At 36.7% G+C, this 22,670-nt stretch overlaps 1 protein-coding gene across 3 annotated transcripts in view; it reads right to left on the bottom strand.

Annotated features, from left to right (window-relative positions):
• Positions 1-629: 629 nt before the first annotated feature.
• The window catches only part of FGFR2 (fibroblast growth factor receptor 2), a 117,500-nt gene continuing 95,459 nt past the window's right edge, over positions 630-22,670 (bottom strand). For all 3 annotated transcript variants that reach the window (XM_069099110.1, XM_069099109.1, XM_069099108.1), the window contains 8 exons: positions 20,305-20,426; positions 16,689-16,799; positions 15,844-16,034; positions 10,800-10,922; positions 8,625-8,695; positions 6,828-6,965; positions 4,882-4,987; positions 630-2,371 (listed from right to left, as the gene is read on the bottom strand). In XM_069099110.1, the coding sequence (XP_068955211.1) occupies positions 2,207-2,371; positions 4,882-4,987; positions 6,828-6,965; positions 8,625-8,695; positions 10,800-10,922; positions 15,844-16,034; positions 16,689-16,799; positions 20,305-20,426 (1,027 nt within the window). In that variant the 3' untranslated portion in view covers positions 630-2,206. The remainder of the gene's footprint in view (positions 2,372-4,881; positions 4,988-6,827; positions 6,966-8,624; positions 8,696-10,799; positions 10,923-15,843; positions 16,035-16,688; positions 16,800-20,304; positions 20,427-22,670) is intronic.

The raw sequence follows: 22,670 nt of genomic DNA on the forward strand, positions 1-22,670 counted from the left end.
TTGCAAAACTTAAAGCACTAAATAAAATGCTATCTATTATCGTCATTGTTAGTAGTATATAACCTTATGATTGAGAGTAGGGGTCATCTTATTCTTTGAACTTTTATTTTCAGGACCCAGAATAGTGGCTGGAATTTAGTAGGCACTTAATGAATATTCATTTGATTGCCAGGTTTCAGTATATTAACAAAATCAGAGAAAAGGGTTAAGAAAAACCAAAAGATATTTTTGTTTCTGGGAGGACCCAAAAGGGAATATGAAAAAGGTATAAAGAACCACATGACTATATTGATTGAAAGACAAAAAAAAAACCCTACATCTTTTTGATGAAGTAGCTTTTGATGGAAATTGTACTTTCCTCTGGGCATCTTTTAAATTAAATTTTTCACCTGTGAATTACAATTTAAAATCCAACCTAGAGGATATTCATCCAACTTTTCTCTAAGTAGTCTGTCCAATGGATATCTTCATCTCCTATGACCTCTGGTTCCTCAGGAAGGTTACTGTAACATTACTTTTCTTATATTAACAGATCAAGTCGTAGTAGCTGCCTCTGAAGGACAGCTGCCATCATCAACACTGGGGCCAATACCGCCAAAGAGAGCAAACCATTTGGTAAGACACAAGAATTAAAAAAATATGCTGCGTGACATTTATTTTGTCATGTTAACATTAATATCTGTAGAAACATTTTATTGTCAGTACAAAAGTTAACAATTTTTGTAATACTTTCTCCAATTTCTTAATACGTAAAATCAGTGTAATCTGCATTCATACCGCATGGCTATAACAAAGTGAGTGGGTGTTTTGAAAGCAAAACACAATACTTTAATACAAAATGATTAATACAGTGATCTTTCCTCTGACATCAGTACTAGGCCTGATCTTTGGGTGAGGTCCTGTTGGAGATAGGGTGAAGCAATCCCTTAAAAAGATGGTAGTATTTGTCAATAATCAGCAGAATAACTTTGCATTTTAATTTTCATTTGTAATATTTGAAGATCCTAAAAGGTTTCTTTTAAGGCCAAAGAATCTGGAACCTATTATCAGAACTCACTGAAGAGAATATTAGCTAATCTGATTAATGTGCAACTTGGGGGCAGAAGCCCAGCTGCTGAGAGCATACATTCTGCTATCATTACAAGTCTGCTCCATTCTCTAGGAATGGATTAAGGCATCTTCTTAAGAGAATGATGGTACTCTTTGTCCTGGGAAGGACAATGAAATGTTACATAGGTTCCAATGATAGATACCAAGGATACAAAAAAATATAATACCTTCTTATTAAAGGATTCTTTTAATATGGACGTTTTGGGTTGGATAAGAATAATCGTCTGACACTATAGTTTAAACACAAATAAATCAAAGCTTAATTCCCCCAAATTAGTTATATAATGTAAATATTTCTTTTTTTTTTCCAAAGGATCTGATAGCTAGTAAAGTCTGAGCAATATGTCAACTAGTTCTCTGTGCTGCCTGCATAGAAATGCCATTTAAATTACAAAAAAAATAAAAGATTAATTGTTTTGTACATTACCAATTAGTTAATAAATTAATGTTATACCATTTTCCCTGAAAGCAAAGTCTTTTTCCACCTCCGTTGGGTGAAAATTAAGAAATTCTGTGTAGAACAGCATTTATCAAATAGCTGTTAAAAAAAAGAGACTAATTTTCTAGGTGCATTGGGACATCCATTTTTAAATCAATACAAAAAATAATTCATTGTAAATATATAATATATATATATTTATACATACTTTGAATATATTTACATACATCCAGCACTATATACTGCATTTGTGCTCTGTAAAGTGTGTGCTGACATATATTTTCTCCAAATATTACAAAATAAACAAGGAAGGCAGAACTTGTGTTTGCCTTAAGTCCAAATAGTCCATTGCCAGTAAATTTCCAGTTGCTGCTTCCAGCAGGCCAGAAAGTTGATGTGGTGTGCTAGCCGGTGCTGTCTACTCCCCATAAACATTCATCTTTTCCTGGTGAAGGTTAAGAGCTTCAAAATGTATAAATCCTTACACGTGTCCCGACCATTTTTTTCTCCAAGTATTATTTATTCCTTATTATTCATATATACAAGCCGAAACAACACATTCCTGGAGAAAACCTCTCCCTGCTCATTGTAGGTAGGTTCGTGTTCAAGGTTCCCATGTGTCCTTCTCTTTGAAGAAGTGAGAACTCATTTTTGTTTTCATGTTTTAACAGTGCCATTTATGTGTTGATACTTGGGAAGGCATGGTTCATAAGGCATTGGATCTGGAGAAAACACAGAGTCATCTCCTGAAGAACATGAGCTCCTTGTGTCAGGATAACTGGGTGAATACTGTTCCAGAGGTCCACTCAGGTCCAAGTATTCCTAAAAAGAGAAAAGAAGGAACTTAATGATGAACTGGGAATTTCAAGTTGTGATGGAGAATGATGTCTGGGCTGGAATCAGATGGCACCATCATGAAACATGGAGATATTTTCGGTATATAGTACATAATATGTTGATATATGTTATATAATAAGCAATATATTATATTTATATAATGTATACTCATATAAACAATACATTATATTTACATTAAAATATTATAGTACTATATAGTATATATTAGTATATTTAATGCATATTAAAGTATTCTATAGTAGAGACTTAATATGAAATTCATTCCTTCTGGCATGGTTCATGAGGAAAATATAAATAAATATCAAAATAAATTCATAAATCATGGATCCATAATGAATTATTAAAGAGAATATGGTATTGTGTAGGTTACATTCCTAAACTTTGAGGGGTCAATGTTCTCTCACAAAATATTCCTTTGTATAAACTACCAGACAGATTAGTGGAATGAGAAGGAAAGAGATCATTGGGCCTGCATCACAATTCTTTTGTTAAAACAGAGCAAGTAGCTTCTCTGGTTCAGTGAAAAACAGCCACCAGTGTACTCAATGGGCCAAAACCTGAGTCGCTATCCCCACAAGCCATGCTTGGGTGGCATTACCCACACCCGTGTAACTCATGGAGTTGTCTCGTGTACTTTTATGTACCACTTGACTCTACTGGGGAAGAAGCAGACTTTTCGAACAATAGTGTGGGCACAAAGGACCTCGACCTCAGCTTTATTAGGAAACTAGGCACAGAAGGTTGGCAACCATGCGCTTAAAAAAAACCCCAACAACAATAATTCATCAGAACGGTTGGCAAGAAGAAAAATCCCCATCTGAAATGGTGAATGTGTCAGTTCCAACAACATCAGCATTAACTGCACAACTGGAAACAAACACACCCACCACATCAAAAGGGAACTTTTCGCTTACAATGATAAAAATGAAATTTCGTCCTTAAATGGAACCATTTTTCTCTAGCATATGGTAATGATTTCCAGAAGGAAAGATACTTCAATTTTTTTTATATTCCTTTGGTCAATATTACTATCTGCTTTTTATTTTAGAATATTAAATTTTACTTTTGAAATGAATGGAACTACTTATAATCCAAATCAAGAAATAATAAACTAAAAGTAAGGACAGTGGTTGGTTCATTCAAGCATCTTTTTAGCACTTCTCTTGTTTTCCTAAAGCAGCCATAATTTTTTAGATCTGATATTAAAGGGAAGTATATCTGTAGATTCCAAGTCTAGGGATAAGGAACTTATACTAGACTCAACAATCTTGGCAGCAGATAAAGTTCATTTTTTTCTTAAGACGTTCTTTCCCTTTCAACTTGTGGTGGTCAGCTGTACTTATTTAAATGTAGTTGCTCCCTTTATCCAACCACAAGGCATGATCCTACCCACAAGATAAACTGACTGCTTTGAGATTTAATACTGCCACATTTAATTATTTTTTTAAACCACTCTCAAACTATTTTCTAAATCAGACATTAGAAAGGCTCTTTTTCCTTCTTTAAAAATCAGGTGTCCAACTTTAAAAGTGATTTTTAAAAGGCTGGGGTTGAGTCCCTCCTTTTAGGAATTTTATGACTATTTCTTTAATTAAATTAAGCACTTTAGATCTGGAATAGTTTATGGAGGATTCTCTTATTAAACATTTCAAACTCAACTCACAGTTTTCTCTATAGAGCAAAGATAAAGTTGAGAGGTTTATAAACTTTTTGATCAGGCTGTGGCTTTTCTCTGCCCGTGAGGTTTCACGCTTTAGACAACCACCATCATCCCCTAGGTCATCTTCTCCATCCTCCATCTCATGTTCATTTCTACCATGATGGGTCTACAACTGTTGGGATTTGCTGGGGGTAAATATAGGCAGTGAGGGCCATTAAAATGCTTCTTTCGTTGGTCTAAAAAAATTTTTTTAGCAAATGACATAGTTTATTTTTTTTTGTTTTTCTTTTACGGAAACCACTCATTCCTACCCCAAAAAGGAATTATGTATCTTTTACTCCAATGGTGTTAATCAGCAGAAAACAATAATTACTTCACCAAAAACATCCAAGTTAGCCTGAAATTTTCTGTATGCTCTTCCTTTATAAAGCAGAATCCAATTTGTACATTAATTCCAGCTCCTTCCACACGCCAAATTCATGTAAAAACTGTACATTGGTTCCCCCTTCCCCTCTCCCACCCCGAAGTGAACAAAAATATATACAAACAAGCACATTTTGTGAATGTTGTGACACTAAAAATGATGAAGTCCACCCTCAGTGTGCAACTTTTAGATTTAATAAATCACAAACCAAGTAAGGCAGCTCCAAGAAAAATCATGATTTGATTAAAATACATAGTTTAACTCTGTCTGACCCCAGCAGGAAAAATGATAAACTCTGCTACAAAATCAGACTGTGGAGTTTTATAATTTAAAGAATTATATTCATTCTTTGATTCATAAATGATGAGCCTCTTGTTAGAGGCAACTTACCTCATTAGTTGTAAGGGTGAGAATTCGGTCCAAGTCCTCCACCAACTGCTTAAATGTTGGTCTTTGAGAGGGTACTGCATGCCAACAATCCCGCATCATCATATACCTGAAAAACATTCAATTTCCTCAGTAAATTAACTTTTTGCTAGTTATGTACAACACCAGAGCATCCTATTTTAAGAAAACTCAATCAGTATTTTCCAAACAACTAAATTAGCAGTTGTTTATTTAATAAAATAATTCACTCAAGTTATTCTGAATAGTGATTTGAATTAAAAAAAATTTATACAAAACTTTTTAAGAACATTTATTGCCTCAAAGAAATACATCTTTTTAAAAATATATATTTATTTGAATGAATAAAAAATCATTTATTGTGTTAAGCCAGCACTTAACACAATGCTTGATACATACATAGTAAGCACTTAAAAAATGTTTGTTGCCTAACTGCAATCCCTAAGCAAAGCACTAAGGATACTAAGAAATTATTAACTGATTCCTTCATAGTCAACTTTTAGATGAAGTAATGTCACAAGGGGTAGATGATTCCATAGGAACATTGCTCTTAAGAATAATTGGTTTAAGGGACAGCCAAGTGGCACAGTGAGTAAGAGCGCCGGCCCCAGAGTTGGGAGACCTGGGATCGAATCCGGGCTCAGATACTTAGCACCACACCCAGAAATAATAACTGATCGTGTAACCTTGAGCCAGTGACTTAACCCCAATTGCTTCAAAAGAAAAAAAAATAAGAATTGGTTTAACCTCATCATCTTGAGAAGAGAGTCTGTATTCCACATTGATATCTAAGAAGCCACTCTGTATAAAGATGTTATGAATTAGAGCCATTCCTATTTGTCTGATCATTCACTGATTAATTAATTCTTTGAGGTCTAGATTCATGGACCTTATCATGATTATGGTTTTGGCCATATCTATCTGTCTGAAAAGAATAGTAAAAATGGCAAGAATACAATCAATGTCTTTATATAATGTAACTAGTCATTAAAAGTCTGTCATACATTGAAAAGGACTCATAAGATTAATTGTATGAAATTCTGATGAAACAGCACACAATAGAGACTATAGTCTCTTGTGCAATCACTTGGGTATTATAACATCATGTTTATTCTTGGTTAATCCTATGCCTTGCTTATTTTATGCCTCTATGTTTAGGAGACTCATTCTTTCCATAGAGAGATCACATTGCCCAGAAGGCACGCATATCACTAATGATTCACTTAGTTTGTATTTAAGCAAAGTATACATTGAACCACCTCTAATGGCCTTGTAATCATGTTTAACCCTCTAAAGATGGAATCCATAACTTATTTTTATCTTTGGGTCAACCTACTGTCAATCAGATAATGATCAACTCAGCTTTTAGGAAAGGCTTATGTATTAACCAGTGATATCAACATCTATGAAACTTCAATGGGCTTATGAAGGATCTGTTCTCCATTAGCTGGGCAAGCCCATACACAATCCTGGAGCAGGGAGGTTCACCTTGGGAACCTAAGGGGACAGGAGCCATGACTTTCTGTCTAGTACACAAGGACATCTTAGAAATATAATTCTGAATCTATTTCTGATGAAAGATGAACATGACAGAAAAATGTACTGTTGGCAAGTGAGTGAGAAGATACAATACTAGAAAAGGGGAGTCCTTTGAAAGGAAACAAAGCTCGTAGCATGATTTAAAGACAACAGGTCCAAGTCTTATTCCATATACCTAACGATGATGTCTCTTTCTTTTGTGAGCAAGTAATGGTTGTCAGTATAACCATCAATCTTGGTTCTGGGACTGAGCCCAGAAAGCTTCAGCAATTATTCTTTCTTATAGCATGTTTAGATAATCAAGTGGCTTATACAACTTAAATAAATCAGGACATGCAGTTTGAGTGTGATGAAATCGTAGCACCACCCCCAGAGTATACAATAGTCCTTACAGCTCATTGGTACAGTTGGCTGGTTTGTCCATCCTGTGGCCTTCCTTAAGCAGCTTAAAGAGTTCCTCCACTGGGATTCCTGGATAGGGTGATCCCCCTAAAGTGAAGATCTCCCACATTAACACCCCAAATGACCAGCTGCAGAAAAAGAAGAAAATCAAGCATGAACAGATTGGTATAATACATCCAAAGAATCTTAAACATGGCCCATTTTTTAAAGAAATAAACAAACACACAGCCCTTTCTTGCTTTTGAAAAACAAGTGAATAGACTTTCCTGGAAATTAATCTTCACACACTCTTTTACTTCTACAATGAGCATGGCCCAATATTTATACAGACACTGAATGATGACACATGGGTGTTCTGACAGAATTTTCCTCTAGAGTATTCAAACCAGTTTAAACAAATGAAATACCCACCAATTAATTTTTTTTTGGTGGATAGAGTTACCAGCTTGAGGAGCTAAACCCTCTTTATCTTCAAAGCCCTTTTTCGATGTTCAGCCTAATTCTTCAATCTTCCCACATGACTGACCACAAGGGTAGTTCTGTACCAGTATAGGCAGATGACAGAATGGGGCCAGCTCACTAATTCTTGCAGAGAGCCCTGTGAGTTAACATTATCCCCATTTGACAGGTGGAGAATCTGAGGCACAAAGGTTACGTGACTTGCAAAGGTCACAGAGGGAGTTAGCATAGAGCCTGGATTAGAAGTTAAGAATTCAGCGCCTCCAGTCCGCTTACTCAGAGGACAACCCAACATGTCAGGAGAGTTTCACAAAAGAAAAATAAAGTTTTAAAAGTATTATAAGGGAAAATGCCTATGTTCACATTGAGAGTCTCTAAGGTTACCATTTGGGATTTCTAGGCCTAGATCAGTGTAGCCACCACTGCTACAGTAAATGAAGCAGAAAAGCCTGAATTTCCAAGATGATTCAGAAAAAAAAAAAGAAGGATTTGTGATTGGAATGACCCAGCTAATTACAGCTGTGAAATCCTGGTCATTTATGCTGGCATTTTAGTATGGAGAAGTAAAGCTGGCTGATTACATTTCAGAAGAAGAAATGGCAGAGTTGATTTTAACAGAAAGCCAGGAATATTTTCCAAATTTCCAAATCTGAATTCTGTAAATCATATGAGTGTCGAGTCTTCTCTCACTGATTCACACACACACACACACACACACACACGCACACACACACACACATACACACACACTCCTCTTAGTAGAATGCTGACTTTGCCACAGAATCTTCATTGCCATCTTCTATGGCATTTTATCAGAAATGGTAAGATTATATATACCAGGAAACCTTTCACAGAATAAATACAGCAGGCAGGGCTTTTGGAAGCCATATAAACTAACTCCACCTCACATAAATATGCCTTGTTTTTAACAAGGCAGAAAAAGATTAATTAAAGAAAACTGAAGTGGAATGGGAAAAGTTTTAGGATTATTTTTTTTAAGGAAGTTAAGTATATGCCAAGAGTCTGACAACTTAGGTGCTTTGTCGCCGTACATCCGTAAATAAGTTCAAGGGGGGAAAGCTTCCGTACTGACAGAAGGAGGTTAGCATTTTCCACCTTTCATGTGCTTTGAAGCCAGGCAGATTAGTAACAGAACATTGGTTACCGGTCTACCATAAAATCCTTACTTTCTAAGGCTGACTCCTCCTGCACCTTCTATTAATGTGTGAAATGCAGCAAACACTTAAAGATGAGGAAAGCCGAAGAAAATTCAATATTTTCAAACTTCAACCCAAATAAGACATGGAAGGAAAGGTAGCCTTACTTACACGTCACTCTGATGTGTGTACACCCTGTCAAAAAGAGCCTCGGGAGCCATCCATTTGACGGGGAGCCGTCCCTATAGATAGTGGAGGAAAAAAATAAGAAGTCACATTAAAGAAAAAAAAAAGATATTTACCTTAAGTTATATCAGCCCAGATACATCTGATTTGGTTTTTAAAAAATACATTTTGATGCTGTTCATCTATTACACAAAGGAGTAGAAACCACCCCCAGTAAGGATTATGGTGCAGATCTGGGCTTGTTAATGTTTTGCCACTTTTTTTAGAGTCATAGATAACCTCTTAAAAAGACTTATTTCTCAGTTCAAACAAGGAGAGTCATTGTGTTCATGTCTCACCTTCCCTTATTATTATAACTGAAAAGCAAAAATGGACACAGAAAGTTTTATGTCCTTAATCTTTCTTCTGAGGAGCTTCCCTCTTGAGGGACAAGGAATCAGGATGGTAGCTCTGGGGCTAGAAAGGCCTTGGAGACCACCTAGGACAACCCTCTTATTTTAACAGGGGGGGTGAGTTAAGTGACTTGCCCAGGGTCACACAAGTTGTAGGCATCAGGGGCAGGATTTCTTCTTTCCAATATATCATTTTTGTTGTTGCTGTTTAATCATTTCAGTTGTGTCTGAGTCTTTGTGACCTCATTTCTCGGCAAAGATACTAGAGTAGTTTGTCATTTCCTTCTCTAGTTCTTTTGACAGATGAGAAAACTGAGGCAAACAGAAGTGACTTGCCCAGGGTCATACAGCTAGTGTCTGAGTCCAGATTTGAACTCAGGTCTTCCTGATTTCATGCCTGATATTGTCTATGTGCTACCAAGCTGCCCCCAAAATACCATGCTACTTCTCTAAAAGAGCTCACATGGAAAGAGCAACTACAATAAAATGCTTGTCATTTATTTAGGTAATGGGACTGAGATTTCTTTGAGATAGTAAAGTTCTGGATGAGGAAGTTTCTTCAACCAGTGCAAGGTAACACTGTCTATACAATCAATATTAGAGAGTTGCTAAGTGACTTGCCCAAGGTCACATAGTCAGTATGGGTGAGAAGTAGGATTTGAACCCTGATCTTTCTGATTTCAAGGCTGGTTTCCTTTTTGTTATGTCAGTGGTGTCAAACTCAAATAGAAACAGATCACTGTGACTTTGAAAACCACAAATTAGCATTATGTATGTTGAATTGCATTTTTATTTATTTTGTTAAACATTTACCAATTATAATCTGGTTGAGAAGCACTGGGGAATTTGGGGGGCCATGGTTTGATACTTCTGCTTTGGGTCATGGCTACAACTCATTAGCAGCTTCTAATATGAAGTAACTATTTCCAATTTCAATCTTCAACCATTTTTCCCTTTTTTAAAAAATGTGGGAAGGACAGTAAGAGACAATGTGGAGGGGAGAAGTAGGTAAAGATGAAAGGAAGAGCAGGAGAGAGTCCCTTTGGAAAGCACTAGTGCCATGGGAAACCCCTGACCCAAGTACTGCCCTTTGCCCTATGGAATTTAAGGCAACCAGGTAAGGGGAATGAAGTATAGCTTTTGACCAAATAGGCCTATACTTGGTGATGAGAAGGTATTTAGTGGAATGAGTGCTTAGGAGACTGGTTGAGGATAAGAAAGGTGGTATAGTTCTTAGACCCTAAATCTCTTCCTTTGCATTGGCATCAAAGTGTGTGGTATTCAAAGGATATCTGTGTCGGTCTAGTATTATGATATATTACTCCAGTATCCACCCACAGTGGGATCCAGAATGGAGGAAGTAAGTGACAATATGATGATGAATTTATCCTCTAAACTTATATAACAATTGAATTTATTCTTGATACCTGAACACCCTAGTGAAGGGTGTTCAGCAGTGGGCATGGTAACGTGCAACAAATCTGAAGAAAGAGGAACTGCGATAAGAAAACTAAGTCAAGCTAGAGTTGGAAGAGATGTCAGAGACCATTTGGTCCAACTTTGTTGTTTTGTGCAGGAGTACCCTAAGGCCTAGAGAAGTTGGGACTTGCCTAAGAAAGCACAGTATTGGAACCAAGGTCATTTGACTGCACAGTCAATGTACCACCCTTGAAGAAAGAGATCACAAAGGTTCATTCTAGTTTTTAAATTCTATAATCTATTATCTAAAAAGATGCTGTCCCTTGGATCATTGTCACCATCTACTTACATTTGTGGTCTTTTTATAGTAATCTATGTTGTTGATATCTCTGGCCAAGCCAAAATCTGCTATTTTCATCACATTGTTTTCTGTCACCAAAACATTTCGGGCTGCTAAGTCTCGGTGAATGCACTGAAAAGATACAAAGAACACAGTAGGGACTTAATAATTACTTGTTTGTTGGGTAGTTGATTAATTAAATAAAACTATTACATGCCATAGGTTATAGGACAGCTATCTCAAAAGAATCCCTAATTCATTCCATGCAAGTTAAGTAAGGCTACTTTTCCACGGGTCATTCCACTAAACAGTACAATTTAAAGAAAGCTATTTCACACCAGTGAGAAAATGTCATGTTTTACATCACAGAAAATGGGAAGTTATTTTCTTTCCAGTCAAAGATAAGTTATCACTGCCTGATTTATTTTTTCAATGTTTTATTGATGCTTTCTATCATTACATCATAATTGGGGGCAAGAGGGAAGAAGAATTCAGAGAAACTTTCTCACCAAAGAAGAAATATAATAAATAACATATACCTGATATAGTAAACATTCTGCCCAGGTTGTCCCAACTTCTTTAATTTTTTTAGTTCAATTTCATCTTTTATGATATCCTATATCCTTTATTTGCTTAATTAGCTATAGTTATAAAAGGTACCTCCCCTTAGCCTCAATTTTAAAAAAATATGACATATATAAAAGCCATGTATTTATTTTGATCTTATTGCCGTATAAGATGACCATCTAAATAGGAAACTAGGTAGTGCAGTCGTTAGAGTGTTGGACTTGAAGTCAGGATAACCTGAGTTCAAATTCCCCCTCAGATACTTAGGAGTTGTATTACCTTGAACAAGTTACTTAATCTTTCTTGGCTTCCATTTCCTCATCTGTAAAAAAGGGATAATAATAGCACCTATCTCATGGAGTTGTTATAAGGGTCAAATAAGATAATATGTAAAATTATTTGCAAACCTTAAAGTGCTATGTAAATGCTAGCTTCTATTAAAACCATTGTCTAATTTATATCAACCTACTTTCCAGTTTCCTCAGCAGTTCTTATCAAAAAAGTTTTTCTACAATAATTTATATTCTTACATTATGTACTAGTCTACCATTGCTTCTATTACTTACTGAATTTGTTTCCCTGGTCTACTATACTGTTTTGCAACTAGTACAAAATACTTTTGATTACTATCATTTTATATGATGGTTTGAAATCTAGTAATTCAATTCTCCTTCATTCATGTTTTTTCTCATTATTTCCCTTGAGATTCTAAGGAATTCTTCTAAATGAATAGCTATTATTTTGTTTAATTCTAGAAATTATTGACTTAAAAAGTTGATCTAATAATATTAAACCTACAAATTCATTCACATGTTATTATCACTTTCATTACTTTGACACAGTCTAACCATGAGCAGTGAATATCTTTCTAATTGCATAATTCTTCCTTTATTTCTATGAAGAGTAGTTTGCAGTTTTATATAAACCTTTTATGTGTCTTAGCAGTTCAACTCCCAGATATTCCATTCATTCTATTGTTATTTTGAATGGATTTTCTCTTATCTTTTCTCCTTGGTTTTCTAAAACTGACTTAATGGCTTTTTTTTTCTTTTTAAAAAAAATTATTGGTATGTTTGGTTTTTATACCATCTTCATTTTCCAATAAATCCCTTTCGCCTCTACCACTCAGGGGGTTAATTCTATAGCTTTATCAAAGTAATTTGCTATTATTGTTATTTTTCCTGCTTCAAAGTGGATAGAATAACTATTTTATGATTTTATAAATGTTTTGGCAAATTATTGATGCCCAAACTTAATGCACTGTCTTATAGTAATGACTGGAAATAAAAATTATTATCTAAAGTTTTATCCTAATAGTGTTAAACATTATTACAAATGTGTACCACCTTCTATATGAAGTCTTTCCTGGTTGCCACAACTGTTGGTGAGCTCCCCAAACTACCTTTTATTTAACTGCTTTGAATTTATATGTATATGTTCTCTTTTTATTTATTCTGTGTATACTTATATATATCTATATACATGTACACACAATGTATATCTACATACACATACATGCATGCATGTGTAAATTATTACTATTTTCCCCTTATTTAATGCAATTTTCTTGACAGGAGTGATTGGTTCCTTCTTGGTATTTGTATTCTAAGCACCTAGCAGAGTGCCTGGAACACAGAAGGTACTTAATAAATGCTTGTTTGCTGGGTGGTTGATTAATTAAATAAGACTATTACATGCCATAGGTTATAGGACAGCTATCTCAAAAGAATCCCTAATTCATTCCATGCAAGTTAAGTAAGGCTACTTTTCCATGGGCCATTCCACTAAAAAGTCCAATTTTAATATTTTTACTTTCTTAATTATTCTTCATTTTCACATACTTCTAGCACTCTTGATGTAAGCTTAGATCAGAAAGTAGGAAAACAGAAAAAAAATAACTAATGACATCCATTTCTGGCTAGACTGGGAGCTAGAACTCTGAGACTTTCTTGAGAATCCTATCAGTGTGCTCTCAGCTTGGGTTAAAATTGGTTAATTATTACTAGGTTTCGATGCTTCTGTAAAATTAATCTCCATGCCTTGAGCCAAACTTTCACAGTTTGTCCCTAGAGATGGGACATTTGTTTGCATCTGTAAAGAAGGCCATGCAGAAGGACCTAGTATTTTGTTTAACACTGACTAACCATTGTACAGGGATTCTTTGGGCTTCTTTGCAGGCTCTGCCATTTGATATACCCATTTTCTCAAACACACAAGTGGAGTGATAGCTCCTTAGGCTAACAGAATATAAGTCTAATACTAAGAATCCAAAACAAAATCCCTTCCCTTTCCTGTTATTCCCCCGATAAAGTCAAAGCTCTCAACCACAAATAGTTAACTGGAGGAGTTAGGTCACTTTTATTTTCTCTTCTGTACTGAGTGAAAGCCAATGGGGTGCAAAGGTCAAAGAGTATACTATAAACCTTCAAGGGTCAACTGGGAAGTTACATACAGCTATATACGAAGGATGCTTAGGGTTTCATCAAAAAGAAACCCAACCATTTTGTGAAACCGGCCTAAAAACAGCATGGTTTTGGCAAATAGATCTAAGACTCGGATATTTATTTTTTTTTGTTCAAAACCAGCCAACAATCATACTGCACAACTACTTTGTATACTTTTATTTCCTTTCTAGAACCTTAAAATGATCCATACTTTGGCTGACAGGAATCCCAGTTCATTCTCAGTTTAATCTTTGAGTCCAATTTGCACCAAAACAATCCCCTGAAGTCATCATACCCTTGAACTACCTGCACTCCTCTCTCTCCAAAAGATCCAGAATTCTTTCTTTCCATTCCAGTACAATAGTTATCACCAAAAGTAATCATTACAATCTCTCAGTCACTCATTTCCAATCCTGTCCCTGGATAGCTTATCTTTAGAGCCGTAGTCCCTAAATAGTTTCCAGTGATGTGCTAGTATAACATTAATTTGTACCTTCTTTTTCAGTCTCTTCTTTTGTAAAACTGGTATGACTGTGTTCTTCCCCAAGAATATACATACTTCACAAGAGGAAGAGAGAAATAGGGGAATATTTGGGAGAGAGAGGATCATATGGATAGCTCAAACTTGGCAGAAGGCAGGGATCTCATGCTTTGAAGCATAATTAGCAGCAATGTAAATGCAAAAGTTTCTCTTCTCTTATTTTAATGCAGGAGATATGCTGGTGACAACTCACCCCAAAGTTTCCTACATAGCCCCACTTCCCCCATTTCTTCCCTCTACTGAGCACCAAGGAAAGATGTCATCCAGTCATGAATTGAGCAGTGTATTAATTCATTTAAACAAATGTCTCATAAGTACTTGCTATATGCAAACCTAGACTACTAGACAGAGTGAATGGAGATATCCACCTATAATCTTACAATTGTATCTTTGAATGAGAAATACTAAAGCTCTCTCAAGACTAAGCCATATTCCTACTAAGTTCTGACAATCCCTGACAATGCATAGGCAGCTAATTCACCCCTTTCCCTCCCCCTGCATTGGCGAAAACTAAGGTGACCCAGAAGAGTGTATGTGTTTCTATAGACAATTCAGCCAAACCTGATAGAATATATTACAAGTTACCTCTCCAATTGGATTGGGAATGATTTAAAATGTTCATAATTTCACAGCAGCAAGCATAACTATAATTTTATATAAGTAAGAGTCGGGCAACATCTAACTTTATAGGGTCATACAATTTCAGTTCACTATTATGAATGGTAATACAAATAATGATACTTAATGGGTTTTTTTCCCTTGAACTGGAGTTATATTCAGAGATACAAGTGAGTTTCCTAGAATATTTAGTACCACTAAAACTCTCAGTTGTCCTCCAAGATCCATAAAATCCCAAGCCTCATACTCAAAGTCTGTGTTGAAAAAATTCTCTAGCAAAATAATTCTCAAATACTCAAAAGAGTTGAGGTTTCTTCAGCACAGGGAACTTCCTCCACCAAAGATCAGATTATAGACTTTGGAGATAAGTCCAAGGGAGTTGTCTGAAAGTCAGAGAGGATAAATGATTGGCCAGGGCCAAACAGCTAGTAGTATCAGAGACAGTATCTGAACCTACATCTTTCTGTGAGTGAGTCTAGAGCTCTATGCTCGATGCCAGGTTACCTCTAACAGCAAGATACACAGAAGCAAAACAATCATCAGGAAGTAAATACATTTAAACAACAGCAATCTCCCCAAATTTCATAAAACAGAACAGGGAAGGATTCAATCAAAATTCTGTCTCTTTAAGCTAATTTTATTTCCAAAAAACTTTAGTTACCTCTACTTATGATACTATAGTGGTACTTTACCTTTGCAAGGAAGATTTTGTTCTTAACATTTTCATTAATATATGCTAATAAGAGTAATACATTGAAAAGTCTTCCAAGTAGTAAAAGACAAGAAAGCAACTGATACAAAAATATGGTCTTTCAATTAGTCTGTTTTCTTCAAAGATATTTTAGCTTGGTTTCACCAAGTACTTTAAAGGCAAATAACCTACTTTTTGTGATGCTAAATATTCCATGCCTCTTGCTAGTTGGTATGTGCAGGATACCAAGTCTTTGAAAGTCATCTGTTCTTCTGGTACCCGGTTAATGTCAAATGAATATTCCATCCCAGGGGGTCTCCGGGCTCGGAGGTATTCTCGTAGATTTCCTTTAGAAGCATACTCAACTATCACATACAGTGGACCTGCAGTATAAGAGAAACCCATCGCTAATGTTAAGCAAATAGTTTTTAGTCATGGTGCCCCAAAAGGCTTTTCAATGGGTAAGAGACTTTCAAATTTCACTCAGGAAAGAACACTATGTATTCTTATAGTCATCTTTTCCCTCCCTGATCTAATTCAGGAGACTATATGATTAGCAAAGACATCCATTCCAATTTTTATATGGTCTCCCAAAATTTTCTCAACTGAAATACAGTACCATACCTTGAAGTCTATCCCTTGTTATTTGGAAATTGCACATTCAAATATGGAAACTATCTTTTAAAATGCAGACGCCTGTGTACTGGCAGCATCATATAATCTTACTGCCTAAAATAAAATTATACCACAACCCACTCTTTTTATAGGATGTCAAAGAATTTCAAATGTTCCAAAGTTCCCTTTTGTGTCAAGGCTGTGAAACGATTTTCTTCTGATATTGAATCAATCTTAAGAACTATATTACAAATATTGAGTGCATTTAAATCATAACACAGCATAACCATTTGTTTAAAATCTGATGATAAGCACAGCAGTGTCAAGACAAAAACATGGCTTAGTCAAAAATTGTGTGTGAGTGTGTGTGTGTGTGTGCGTGTGTGTGTGAGTGTGTGCGTGTGTGTGTGTGTAAAACTCACCATCCTGGGTACAGGCTCCAAGAAGATTTATGATATTTTTGTGTTTTCCTATCATCTTCATCATCTCCATCTCTGATACTAGGTCAGAAAGATCTTTCTCAGTAGCATCATCTGGGAGGAGTTGGGGAAGATACACAGAGAAAAAAGTGATTTAGAAACAAAAAGTATTCATAAAAATTTGTTTTAAAAAACACTTTACATCCAGGATAGAAAGAATATAAGTAGGAACAGAACATTTTTCAAAACACAATAAAGCTTCTTAGAACTTTCAATTGGAAAGGTTTGTCTTAAATAAAAAGCCTCATAGTCAGGTCCTAACAAGTGTAAGACATTATTAGTGATGAAAGCATTACAGGCATACATTGTTTTAAGCCAATCCGACATATAAAACCTGGGTTTTACAAAGAAAATAATTGATTTCATGAAAGGGTTTCATGTAAAGGATTCCTTTAAATAGTGAAATTCCCTAATATGCTTGAAATATAATTTGATTTACATAAAACGTTTTACTTTCTATTATGTAAAGTGAGGCATGTCTGGTCTACAGACAGGGAACTGGGGATTCCTTTCTCCATCCAGCATCACAGCTCTTAAAGGGATGTAATCTCCTTTGGGGTTCTAGGGCAAAGCAAGCCAAACAGACTCTTGGACTAGTATCTTTCTAAGTCTTTGGGCCGGGAGGTGTTGGGGGTGGGGTGGGGGAAGGGCCTGCTTCCTTCCAATCTCTTCCATGGCAGCTAAATTCATGGCAGTTGCAGAGGGATGAAAAGTGAAGCAAAAACTAGGCATAACATTTGGTCTCTGCAGATACATTAGCACACCACTACTGGGCTACAGCATTGCCAAAGATTGTTGTCAGGTGATAGCAGTCAGGTTGATCCCTAGTAATCCTGCATTTGGGACTCTGGAGCTTAGGAATGAGTGGGACACAAAACCATTATTTAAAAGCCTATACATATGCATGGGAGAGGGGTTATACTGACATTGCCCTTGATCTAACCAACTGAGCATTCCAGTGGAACCAAAGGACATTTTTCTTTCTCCCTTGCACCAACTTCAAAGATAAATACACTAAAAAACATATCCTTTAGTAACTTACAGATTGGTCTTCTATTAGTCTGTCTAATTTTATATATACAAATACAAACATAAGCATATATATGTATACATAAGTGCACATATAAATTATACATATATACACACTACGTTACACACACACACAGAAGTATAATGGGAGCCAGCATTACATAATGGATAGAGAACTAGCAAGGCTCTGTGGCCCTGGGACATAACAACCTTTCTGTCCTCCAAGAAACTTTCTAAGACTGCAAGCTTCAGAGAGGGGGCTAACTTTCATTTTTACCTTCTTACATGTAAAGTAAGGCATATGTATAGACAGGAAACAGAGTTTCGGAGTGTAACCAGAGTCAAAGCCATATAAGGATGCAGTCTTTCTTTGGGGGTTCACTTTGAAATATCAAATAGAGATCTCAAAGGGGAGATAAGGACTCTGAGAGTTGTCTACATGGAGACGTTAACTGAACCCATGGGAGCTGGCAAGATCACCAATGAGAGACTATAAAGAAAAGAGAAAAGGACCCATGACAGAGCCTTGGGGGACACCCACAGTTAGTGGGCATGACATGGATGAAGATCCATAAAAGGAAACTGAGCAGATAAAGAGATAGGAGGAAAACCAAGAGATGAAAACCCAGAGAGAAGAGAATATTCAGGAAGAGGTGACCAGAAGTGTCAAATACTACCGTGTTTCCCTGATAATAAGACCTATCCCGAAAATAAGCCCTCCCCTTACTGTGTAAGATTCCTCTAAAATAAGCCCTCCCCCGAAAATAAGCCCTATTGAGATTGCTACTGTAGTGAAGGTGATCCCCTGCGCTACACACTACATTACAGTACCCTCTGTATGCACCGTTCCCCCCTCCTCCCGGGTGAAACGCACGCCGCGCTCTGAGCTGCATCCAATCAGAGCTGCAGCAGTGAGCGCGTCATCCTGTTCTTTATTGAATTCATTATTGAATAAAGGTACATTTTTTTGTTCACATTTACCTGTTTATTAAAATTGCTGTCAATGTTCATTAAAATAAGCCCTCTCCTGAAAATAAGCCCTCTGGTGTTTTTCTGTCCAAAAAAACTAATAAGACAGTGTCTTATTATCGGGGAAACATGGTACAAAGAAGTCATATAGGATAAAGATGAGAAAGGGCCGTTATATTTAGTAATTAAGGCATCATGGATAACTATGGAAAAAACCCTTTCATTTGAATAATGAGATTAGAAACCAGAATAAAGAAGGTTTAGAAGAGAATTAGGAAAGGAAGTGGAGATATATAGTATCAATAACTTTTTTTGAGAAGTTTAGTTGAGGGCGGCTAGGTGGCGCAGTGAATAGAGCACCGGCCCTGGAGTCAGGAGGACACTTAACACAAAAACTAGCCGTGTGACCTTGGGCAAGTCACTTAACCCCAATTGCCCTGCCCTTCCCCCTCCAAAAAGAAAAAAGAAGTTTAGTTGGGAAGGGAAGGAGAGATATAAGGCAACAGCGTAAATGGCAGGAGGAATTGTGGATATTTTTAAGGATAGAGGAGATATGAGTATGTTGTAGGCAACCAGGAAGGTAAGTAGAGAAGAAGAGAATGAAGATTAAAAGAAGAATGTTGGGTGTTATGGGGGCAATCTGTAGGAAAACATAGTGGGGAGGACATCAGAAGCATGTGAGAGAAAAAAGGAGGAGTTCTCTGGGGATGACCCCCATTTTTTAAGTGAAATATGAGTCCAGAAAGTCCCCTGCTCCATTCAGCAGCATCTGAGTAGAAGCAAAGGAGGTGGATGGTTGGAGTAATCCAGGACACTTTCCTCTAATTGCTGCGCCAACAGAGCAGAGGAGCCAGGAGTTAACTTAATGGGTGACAGTCGAGGGCTGCAGATGAAAGCCTAAAGTAGGGTTGGAAGGTTAATGCAGAAATGTTCAAACTCCCATTAAGCAGCTGAGCGTTTACATTTTTGGGTAATTGTTTAAATGTCCCAGAAGGATCTACACTACTAGCGCTGGTGTTCATTTAAGTTCATTTCTGAGTTTTAAGTGATTTCCCCAGCCAGCTTCATTTCTCTTTGTTTCTAAAGCAAAACAAAACTTACAGCTAGTTGATCCAATGTGTACCTTTCCCACTCTGCATCCTAACAGCCTCTTTAAGACCAAGGCTTAAAAGTCTTTTAAATGTGCTGAATCTGTGGACCCCTTAGACCGACTGTTCCAACACCCTTTCAATTTAGTGCTAAGTTCATAAAAAAATGATGACGGAAAATAAAGACCTACTGTCGCCTGGATATTCTGCAATGGCTGAAGTAAAAAGCCACCAAATTCTAATGCGGCTATGCTTTACTTGTAAATATACGCTTCTCAAGATAAATAGGCTGTCAGAGACACTGATTTATACTGAAAACTTCTCAACCTCTAGGTCAGCTATGTGCTCTCTGACCTCCTACTATGATAGAGTTCAGATGCTACAAAAGAAAGGTTCTTGATAGAGCTTGCTTTACCCCTCTTCCCTCCCCCCTGCACCCCCTGCCCAAGGTTAACCCCCTTCCCTCAACTCACCTTTCAACATCTTCACTGCCACGGTAACTGCTTCTTTTGGCTTGTCTTTGTCGATTCCCACTGCTTCTGCCATTACGACTTGCCCAAAGCAACCTTCCCCAAGGGGTTTGCCCAGCGTCAGCCTAAATGTGTAAATAGGGGATTAGCACACAGCATCTGGTGAAGGGACAGAGCTAGTGAAATTCCAGAACTAAATATAAAAATCTTTCAACAGCTTGCTTGAGCACAGAGCATTTATCATATGGAACTAATGAGACATAGGGTACACACTAGGTTTAGTATTTTCTTAGTGACGTTGTAAGTAAATGTCAATTACTGTGGGCAAGGCTATTAAATTGAGGATTCAAGCTCTCAGGGTATCCTTGTTAGTGAGCTGGTCAAGTCTGATTAAGAAGTTTCACATCCTGATCCAGCTCAATTTTAGTATTTTGAGAATGTCTTAGAAAAAGGCAAGTTATCAACATTGTTTTCAGTTTTAAGCCCCCAGAAAATCAAGGTTGCTTTAAATTATGATCAACTGGAACACAGAGAGACTAGAAGCTTTGTGGGCATGTGCGTCTCAAATTCCACTTGCCAGCTTGTTTAAAATGCAGATCTTAAACAAATTTCAACTGTGTCTGTAAATCTACAGCTGGAGAGAAAAATAAAAACAAGGGATGGGGTAGGAGGTAATTTTGTTTTGACACAACAATTCAAAAAAGCCTTAGACTTCAGTATAATAACTAAGATACTCCAAATTGGGACCAACAAATATCTTAAGTTTCCAGGTTTGGAAGCTTTCTATACTCCATGCAGATAGTTTTATATTGTCCTTAGGCCTTACCGGAAAAATAACAGAAATAGATATTCCCTGATGGAAAAGCCTTTGGAATACCTAGGAATATGGTTTTGTAAGTTGAGCATAGAGTGGTAAGGAATCTAACTACCAATAGTAAGCAGTCTTTAAGTTAAGTATACAATGGTTTGAAAAGGGTCAACATAGAGACTGAAAGGCAGTATATGCTATGCTGAGGTCATTCTGCTTTCTCTCCAGAATTAAAATTGAATTTAACATCTTGGCAGAAAATAAACATTTGCATTGGAAAAATGGCTAATTTATGCCCTATTGCACTGTGGCTGTAAGCATAACAATCCCCTCATTGTGCAAGTGTGGGCCCCCAATCTAATAAACGGTCTCTAAGTAGCCTTCTTTCATTAGAAATCAGCTCCACCTACATTTTCACTGAAATCTGTTTTTAAACGTCCAGTACTCAGATTTTCCATATTCAGTGTAACCCTTCTGTAAAGGCAAACCAAGTCAGGAATTTGAACTTCCACTACTGACGATATTATAGATGACAGTTACAACAGTCTAGTGAACTGCGTGATTATATTGTATACATCACATCATACGTGGAACTTTTAAGCTGGGAGGGACCTCAGACACCAAACAGAAAAAGACAAAGGGAGGTTTAATTCCTTGGAGCAAGGTCACACAGTCAGTGGTGTGATTAGGTTTAGGACCAAGATATGCCTGAGTCTTTCAGAACTTTTTTTCATTATATCACAATATCTAGGGTATATTGAAAGGAATTACAATCCATAATAGGAGGATGATTTCCTTTACCTTTTAAATGAATAACTTACAACTGCCTATTTTAGACTGTATTTCTAATGTTATAGTTGCTAAATGACATATGGTTGGGGCGACTAGGTGGCACAGTGAATAGAGCACCAGCCCTGGAGTCAGGAGGACCTGAGTTCAAATCCGACCTCAAACACTTAACACAAAAACTAGCCGTGTGACCTTGGGCAAGTCACTTAACCCCAACTGCCCTCCAAAAAGCGAAAAAAAAATTTAAAAAATAAATGACGTGTGGTTTCTATAGATTGCTCTCAATAAAAATAACATTATATGCATATATACATATATATGATTATATGCATATGTATGTGTAAAGTCAATCCTCAACTTTTGTAGGGATAACATTCCTAGAAAATGGCAAGAAAGTCAACAATGCAAATGTTGATACAGTGAATCTATGGGAAATAGGGGGTTAGATTACCATGACCACCAAAAACTTGTCTTTTTTTGCTAGTTTTCTAGCATGGAAAACAGTTTTCTGCAAGCAATTCTTTATAACAAAACATTAATTCAGATAATATTCACTTTTCCTAACACAGTAACCACGAAATAACCCAAAAACTGCAGAGGAGAGGACAGGCAACTAAGACAGGAGGAGGTACAAGGATAGTGATGCCAGAAGAACCTTCAAGGTCAAAAATGGAAAGGGGGTAACACCTGCCATCTCTGACCTCCCAGCCCAGAACCCAGGTCCAGCCACTTGGGTCCAGCAGCAAGGGCAGCAGGGGAGGTGAGCACCTCC

This window comes from Petaurus breviceps, unplaced genomic scaffold (assembly GCF_028583685.1).
Source record: "Petaurus breviceps papuanus isolate PSGF00001 unplaced genomic scaffold, PetGlider_PUasm1.0 37, whole genome shotgun sequence".
NCBI lineage: Eukaryota > Metazoa > Chordata > Mammalia > Diprotodontia > Petauridae > Petaurus > Petaurus breviceps.